Raw genomic sequence first — 8,482 nt, 5'->3', positions numbered from 1 at the left:
TGATAATTAATAAATTAGCACTACAACAACATAAATATATTAAAAACATAAACTAAAGTGACAAAACGAGTTGTCATTTTCATTATATGTAATTCTTCTTGTGTGTTCAATGTAATTTTTTTTAATTGTGGTATTATGTTTAGTTTTTTTTTTCCAATTTATTAATAAATGCAATATTTTAGTTCATTACATATAATTTTTAATTTAAAGATTTTTGCAATAATATAATGTGTAATTAAATAATTTAATGTAAAATTTGATGTTAAGTCTACACCAAATTTGGTGTTCCTCATTGGAGATGGTCTAATATAGCTTTTAACAACTCACAAAAGAAAAAGAGAGAAACTTTATGCAAGCAAATAGAACCGAGAACACGACAGAATTAAACGGTAAAAATCAACCTACTGGAAACCGGTTAAGCATATATTCAAACAGTATTACCAAATTATGCAAAGGAAATTATATAACTAGTGAAACACATTAAATTCAAAGTTAATCAAACGCATCAAAAGATATATCTTAAACCTAAAAACAAAAACCCAATTGTATAAACACGCCAAAATTGTGTAAGTTCGAGAAGAGAGTTGGGAACTTGCCAGGCCACATCGGGCTAATCTCAGAGAACCAGCCAGGGATAATAGTTGAAATACACTCAGCTGGCGCCGCCACACCGTTACTCTCTTCCATCTGAAGAGAAACACTACCGTTCTCTTTCGCCTCCTCTCGCGGCCTCTGGACCGGCGGTTCAGTCAGATGGATCTCCTCTGCCATCTTCTCCTGTGATCTTTATAAATATTGATGTACTTTTTTGAATTATTGTTGCGATTCGTAGTGACTACGCAATCAAATTCTACTCTATGAACAGGACGCGCCGGTGTCGTGCTGCTTTTGGAGTGACCAGGAAACCGAATTGATGCTGAAACCGTAACTGTGCGCATATATATACACACAAGAAAATGGTAGCTGAGGTTCTCAATCTATCTCTCTTGTTACATTTTAGTCCCCCCACTTTTTGTTTAAGTTTTACCTAAGGCCTTTTCTACTTAAAATTAGGGAAAATTGCAGAAGCAATCCCTAATTTTTCATTTTTTTGTAGACTTTACCATAACCCTTATTTTATGACACCTACAGTCACAAACCTTTCAAAAATATACATTGGAGTCCTTTCCATCTATTTGACCATTAACTGACCAAAAAATGATTTTGGACAAATTTATTAAGGGCAAAATGGTAACTTTAGAATCATTACATTACATAAATTAATCAAAAAATAAAACACCAAATCCCACTCCTAGGAACAGTCACAACTTGCCAAAAACATCTCTTTCTCTGGCCAGAAGCAGTCGCCACCACCACAACTCCATAGCGTCCTTCCAGCCTATTGCACATCCGAAAATCAAACCAAGAAAATTTCCTATTTTTTGTGTTATATCGCTTGGAGCAGAAACCAAATTCCAATTCCAAATTCTGCTGGAGAAAATTGTAGGTTTTTCTACGTTAGCTCATATCCAATTCCAATTGTCCAAAATCCAAAACTTTATAAAACAAACAATTTTTCGATCGACACTATAGCTTGGAACTCAATTTCTCGAACCACAAATTTTGGGTTTTCTGAAATTTTGCTTAAATTTCTCAATCCTCAAATTTTAGTACAACAAAACGTCTATGAAGATCTATCAAAACTCTGGCTACAATATTGAAGGAAAGTCTCATGATTTGCTCATCAACATATGGATAATAGAAATAACACCTGTTAGAAAACGAGAGATTATAGATTGAAAGTTAAAGACTTCACCCACTGATTGCAAGTCACTAAAAGCTAGTCCAATTTGAGTAAAACGTCTATGGAGATCTATCAAAACTCTAGCTACAATATTGAAGGAAAGTCTCATGATTTGCTCATCAGCATAGGGATAATAGAAATAACACCTATTAGAAAACGGGAGATTATAGATTGAAAATTATAGACTTCACACACTGATTGCGAGTCATCAAAAGCTATTACAGTGGGATGGGGTTGAAGTCGGTGGATGTTGTGATGGTGATGGTGACAATAGTGGTGAAAGCAATGACAAAAGACGGTCCCGACAACAGTGGAAGGTGGTGTAGGGGTTTGGAATGGCTTTGGTTAGCGGGGAAATGGGTGGGGTGAAAGTGAGAGTTCTTGTTCTTTTATTTATTTTGTGGTATTCCCATTTTTTTTATTTTTTAATTAATTTATTTAATGTAATAATTTTGAAGTTACCATTTTGCCTTTATTAAGTTTGGTCAAAATCATTTTTCTTTATCAACTAATGGTTAAAATGGATGGAAATGATTCAATGTGCATATTTTTGAGAGGTTTGGGACCGTGGATGACATAAAATGAAGATTAGAGTGAAGTCTACAAAATAGTGAAATATTAGGGATCGTTGCTGCAATTTTCCCTTAAAATTATTGTAAAATGATATGCCAAGGCTAGTGTATTATTTGCAAAGATATAATGGTAAACTCGTAATTCTAAACGTAATTAAATAAAACAAGAAGAATAAAAGAGGAAAATGATTGGAACAAAGTTCATTACATTTTGAGCTCATTCATTTGGAAATGCACCTTTTCGGGTTAATTCCATCAATGATCATACTCAATTTGATTTTGTTTTACCATGGCTATCCAATTTTATTTAATATTTCAATCAAGCTACCCGGTTAAACTTTAAAAAACGTTTAGTTTGCAGTAAGTAATGTACAATATTTTTCAAAGTTAAATGACAAATAATCAACATTTTAAATTTCAGTGAGTAATTTAAAATATGGACCTAAATTCAGTAAACAAAGCTCGATATATTAAACTTAGTGACCAATCAAAGATATTTTCCTAAGTCCAATGACCATTGGAATGATTAACTTGAATTGTGATTTAGAAACAAATGCTAAAGTTTCAAAGATAAAAAGGTTAAATTCTCATTAAAATGCCATTCTTAGTGCTATTTGTACTAATTTCCCTATTTGCACCATTGGGCTTGCGTGCCCGGCCCATTTTAATTTTTAAGAGTCAAATCGCGTTTTATCTAGCTAACACGTTTCTCAGGATCTAAAACGCCAAGAAATATGCGACTCTATTTGAATTTTGGATACAATAAATTGCAAGGCGGTCGCGCTGTGTATAGGAGGCTCAACTCTGTAATTTTTTCTAGAACAGTTCTGATCAGAGATTCTCTCCTGGTAAATTTTTTAGAGTAATTCTCGTGCAATAGGGTTTTTATTTTCTATTCTTTATCCTTTGTTCTATTTATAATTGTTTCTAAAACACGTTATTATTTTTTGATGGGTTTTTTTTTTTTTTTTTTTGGTTGCAGAAATACATACTCTTTTCGGATTTCGATTCCGGTGTAGGCCGCTTCGGGCGAAGCTTAATTAATGGTAATTGCGTCTATTGGGACTGAATTTAATCTGTTTTCCCCTTTATTTATGTAATTGCATATCTTAGGTAATGTATAAGCATGGAAGTAGTCTGCTTAGGTTAGTTTAAGACCCCTAACTATTATATTGAGTGTGTGAGCATTTTAGGATTAACTTTTTTGCTGGTGGGGTATAATTTTGTAAGATTGCTAAAGATCATGTTGAGTTGGTGAGTATTTTAGGATATTATTATTATTATTTTCAATTTTTTTCCCCCTTTGAGTGTTTCTGACCACTAGTGTTTCTATCTATGCAAGTGATTATGTGAAGTTCATATGGGTTATATTACATTATATGGGTTTATATAGCATGTTGTTATTTCATTTCAAACGGTATGTTATACAGACCGATTTAAAACGAATTCCTAAATCAAGAGATTATGGATCTTATTTAGCAAATAGAAAGCCATTTTCTCATCTTCGAGTTCCAGAAAATGGTATTATTTGATTTGAGTCGACCTGTTACTCTCTGGCTTTAAGACACATTTGTTACTTTCAGTTGATGCTTAACTGAAATTAAGTTTTAAGGATCTTTCACAGCGCAAATCAGCAAATGTCATAAGTGTCATTATGTTCTCAAAAATTGTCTCTTGCTGGGGGGGAAGAACTTTTGTTTTCCTTAAATTTGGATTTCCTTTTAACCTGTGAACATATACCAATAAATACAGTATTCAAACCCCACGGAAAATCAATAAACACAGTTGAGCATAAATGCAATGCGTGCTTCATTATCTAATAACTTCTTGCTTTATTTCTAATTTTTTAGATATGAAGTCTGACAAAAAAAAAATTGCTGTGGTTGACATTGTGTAGGAGATCAACTGTTAGCTCTTTGTTCCATAATGAAGTTTAATCACCTTAATTTTTCTTTTTTCTTTAATATTGGATGGCTGTGGAGGTGTTTATACCGATTAATTAATGAAGAATACCGTCAGCAAAAAGTAATTTAGCATCCCAATTCTTTAGTATCTGATGCATTTTTAACTGGTTGGTTAGTGGAAGTTCAGATGTGATCCCATATATCACATGCTCATGAAAAATGATATCAAACTGCTGTTCCCTTTGCCGTACCCCTTGATCATAAATTATGTCACTGACCACCATTCCTGTGAATTGCATAATATAATTTGTTCTTCCATCACTCCTGCTAACTGGTGCTACTTCATAAAATGTGGTGGATCTCTTATTATTGTTATATTTCCCCTACACTTAATTTAAAACTCGTGCTGTCATACATCCGAAATAAATGAAATCGATCTAATTAGCATGCAGGCTACTTTTTTCTTATGCCACAGAATATTGCTTTGTTGATTTTGGTACCAAAAAGAATTAATTTTTACAGGATTACACATCTCCCTTTGTTTTCTCAACCTACTCTATTTATTCCAACTTCGTAGCATAATATAATTTCTTATAGCTTTTATGCAGCTTAAGAAGTTTATGAACTTTGAAACTAACCGCATGTCCTTTGTTTCAGGCAACTCTTAATGATTCATTCCTGGCAGATCTTGATGAATTGTCTGATAATGAGGCTAATCTTGTGAGTATATTGCATTTTCTTTTTCTTCTGTTTGTATGTGTCCGTTTACAGATAGAATCCATTGTGAATGTAAAACTTCTTTGGGTAGTTGTGGCTTTTTCGTGTTTTTGTTGCAGTTAAGACTTCATCCCGGTCTTCTGTTATTTCTTATGGAATAGGGTTGATAGTGTTTTACTTCCAGGTTGAGAATAACGAGGAAGATGAGGACATGGAAGAAGATGTAGATGGGGACTTAGCAGACATAGAAGCACTTAATTACGATGATCTGGATAGTGTTTCAAAACTACAGAATACACAGCGCTACACTGATATTATGCAGGTTTGTTTCGTTTTTATCAGTGTAGTCCATTGTTTTATATTCCATATTCAATTCACGAAATAACATGAAGAGCCTTGATGGTTATGATTCCTCTTGGGTGAAATCATTGTTCTCATTTGTCTTCTGTTGATCAGCAAGCCATGTTCTTGTCTATGTCAGTCATATCTGAGATTTTAGCATTCTCCTGCCCCACCTCTGACCGTGCTTCTGTTGCTCTGCTAGTTATTTGTAAGTATACGTTGATGGGTATTTATATCTTTTGTTGCAGAAAGTCGAAGATGCACTTGAAAAGGGTTCTGAAACCTCAGATAAAGGAATTGTTTTGGAAGATGATCCAGAGTATCAGCTGATAGTTGACTGTAATGCCCTGTCGGTTGATATTGAAAATGAAATTGTGATCGTCCACAATTTTATCCGTGATAAGTATCGCCTGAAATTTCCAGAGCTTGAATCTCTCGTTCATCACCCGATTGATTATGCTCGGGTAGTTAAAAAGATTGGGAATGAGATGGATCTGACCCTTGTTGATCTGGAAGGACTCCTACCTTCTGCTATCATTATGGTCATTTCTGTAACTGCATCAACTACCAGTGGCAAACCACTCCCTGAGGATGTCCTACAAAAGACACTCGATGCATGTGATCGGGCTTTAGCTCTAGATTCAGCAAAGAAAAAAGTCCTTGATTTTGTGGAGAGTCGAATGGGGTATATTGCTCCAAATCTTTCTGCTATAGTTGGAAGTGCTGTTGCAGCTAAACTTATGGGTACTGCTGGTGGTCTCACTGCATTAGCAAAGATGCCTGCTTGTAATGTTCAGCTTCTTGGTGCCAAAAAGAAGAACTTAGCAGGGTTTTCAACAGCAACGTCTCAATTTCGTGTGGGTTATCTAGAGCAAACTGAAATATTTCAGAGCAGCCCTCCTTCCTTGAGGATGCGTGCCTGCCGGCTTTTGGCAGCAAAATCTACACTTGCAGCACGTGTAGACTCTACAAGAGGAGACCCAACCGGAAAAAATGGAAGATCTTTTCGAGACGAGATTCTTAAGAAGATTGAGAAGTGGCAAGAGCCCCCTCCTGCCAAGCAGCCCAAACCTCTTCCAGTTCCCGACTCCGAGCCCAAGAAAAAGAGAGGTGGTCGACGGCTGAGGAAGATGAAAGAAAGGTGTGAGAACTTACCTTTCAGCCTAGTCAAAAGATGAGCAAGATATCCTGTCCATTTTCTATTCCAGAATTTATGCTTTTGAAAATCAAATAAGCTAATGTACTCTTCATTTTTCGTCAGATATGCTATTACAGATATGCGGAAGTTGGCCAATAGGATGCAGTTTGGAGTTCCAGAGGAGAGTTCTTTAGGTATTCATATCAAATCTAAGAAAATCTACTACAAATCATTGGTTCATTAGTCTATTATAACTGTATTGCACTCGTGAGTTTTTATGTTTTCATTTTCTATATTTTCTGAACTTAAGGAATGAGAATATACATCAACAAGTGAAGGTGGCTAGAATTGAGAATAAATTAAGGGAACAATGACTTAGATGGTCGGTGCCTGCATTATGTAGATCTAAAGAGGTTCCTATTCGTACAAGTGATGCAATATATTAGGGCCTCGTTTGATTCCCATTTTTCTCTCTCTTCTTTTCAACCACACATTCTTTATTAACATAATATTACACGTAAATAAAAAACTTTTGCTTATTTTTTACCCACACATTCTCCATCAATATACTATTCTAAAATTCATTTTTTCATCAAAATGGGTGTCAAACACCCTTTAGAAGAGGGAGAGGGGTAGACCAAAACTAACTTGGCCTCTTGTGGTTTCTGAGGATATACTTGTACTGGATCTTCATGTAGATGCAGCGGTTAACCCAAAGGATAGTTATTGACGTAGCCAATCCCAAATTTATTGGGAATAAGACTCATTTCATCAGTTTTGTTTGTTTAAATGTACATCTCTTAACTAATGATTGATTTCCTTTAAAAAAAAAAAAAAAAAAAAAAAAAAACCTCAAACTACATTCTACTGGCATGCAAGTGAAGTCTGTGCTGTATAATGTATCATTCATTTTGCAGAGTAGCCGATTTATCATCTAATATCATAAATAGGAAGTTGAGGTCAATGTTTTTTATCTGTAAAGTGTCACCAATCTTTCTAAATAAATAAAGAAATCTCAAAGAAATTTGATAATATATTGGAGAATGCTGTTTCAAGATTGAAACAAACCATTAATCAATTTGCATTATCAACTCTATGATGTTTCCCAATTGACAATTACTAGTTTATATGTTTTTAAAATTTATATTATTATTAAAAGTATTTGAATAACAATCAATCCAGTAATATGTTATAATTGATATAAATTACTGTTACATCCAAGTTTGAGGATGTGATTGCCAAAAATATAATATGGGGAACCTCTTTTGTGTTAAAAAAAAATAAAAAATAAATAAATAATTTCTGCTAGGTACTTGATGATCATGAGAGCTTTGTCCCTACCATTTCTCCACTTGTTCAAAACTCTTCAATATTCATGGCACCCCAACTGATCCAAAATTATATAACAATTAAAACAACACATAAATCGACATCTGTGCTCATAGTTAGTCTATGTATTTGTATATGTACATAAATTAGTATTTTTGCTTATAGGTGGGATATGTATTTGTATATACATACGAATTTGTATGTGTGAGAAAGCAGAAAACAAGGAGAAAAGAGACACCATCGAAGAAATAGTGAAAGTGAAACAATGAGCAGGAGGTTAAATGGTAGGGTTTGCATTTTGCGCACATGAAACTGTGTATAATTTATAACAATTTGGACTTTCCGGGCCATTTAGTCCACATGCTCATTTTTGAATTCTATATTTATTTTTTAAATTTTAAAAATAACCGGTTGAATCCCTATTCAACCTCAGTTCAACTCTTTGACCCTTTTCTTTCTCCGGGTCAATGCCCGGGTCGTTTTTAAAACATTGGAAAGATGCTGAATATAGAAGGCTAACTTGAAGCAATCCTCACCAATCTTCAACCCCTTTAGGCACTCTGTCCCAAACCTCTATTTCTTGGCTTTCTCGTCCCAACCTTCTATTTTTTGGTGCCTGTGGTCGTTAGTGACAATTGCCATCCAATTTTTTTTTTTTTTTTTTTAAAGGCCGAGTAAAAGATGGATTTCTCCTCAG

The 8,482-nt window shown here is 34.4% G+C and overlaps 1 protein-coding gene and 1 long non-coding RNA gene across 2 annotated transcripts in view; both read left to right on the top strand.

Moving 5' to 3' along the window:
• Positions 1-3,101: 3,101 nt before the first annotated feature.
• LOC111395469 (U4/U6 small nuclear ribonucleoprotein Prp31 homolog) lies at positions 3,102-6,715 on the top strand. Its single transcript, XM_023021475.1, has 6 exons — positions 3,102-3,203; positions 3,338-3,401; positions 4,917-4,979; positions 5,161-5,298; positions 5,567-6,459; positions 6,580-6,715. Exons 2-6 carry the CDS (start codon positions 3,399-3,401, stop codon positions 6,698-6,700), a joined length of 1,218 nt encoding a protein of 405 aa, XP_022877243.1. The 5' UTR covers positions 3,102-3,203; positions 3,338-3,398; the 3' UTR covers positions 6,701-6,715.
• Positions 6,716-7,741: 1,026 nt separating this feature from the next.
• LOC111395476 overlaps positions 7,742-8,482 on the top strand; it is a 1,560-nt gene continuing 819 nt past the window's right edge. Inside the window, exon 1 of the long non-coding RNA XR_002702804.1 lies at positions 7,742-8,069. This is a non-coding gene — a long non-coding RNA (uncharacterized LOC111395476). The remainder of the gene's footprint in view (positions 8,070-8,482) is intronic.

This window comes from Olea europaea, chromosome 1, assembly GCF_002742605.1.
Source record: "Olea europaea var. sylvestris chromosome 1, O_europaea_v1, whole genome shotgun sequence".
NCBI lineage: Eukaryota > Viridiplantae > Streptophyta > Magnoliopsida > Lamiales > Oleaceae > Olea > Olea europaea.
This window is presented reverse-complemented; position numbering and strand designations above follow the sequence as displayed.

Coding starts and splice junctions, on each gene's coding strand:
- LOC111395469 (XM_023021475.1), top strand. Junction 5,299..5,566: donor GCTACACTGATATTATGCAG/GTTTGTTTCGTT, acceptor CTTTTGTTGCAG/AAAGTCGAAGATGCACTTGA. Junction 6,460..6,579: donor CTGAGGAAGATGAAAGAAAG/GTGTGAGAACTT, acceptor ATTTTTCGTCAG/ATATGCTATTACAGATATGC.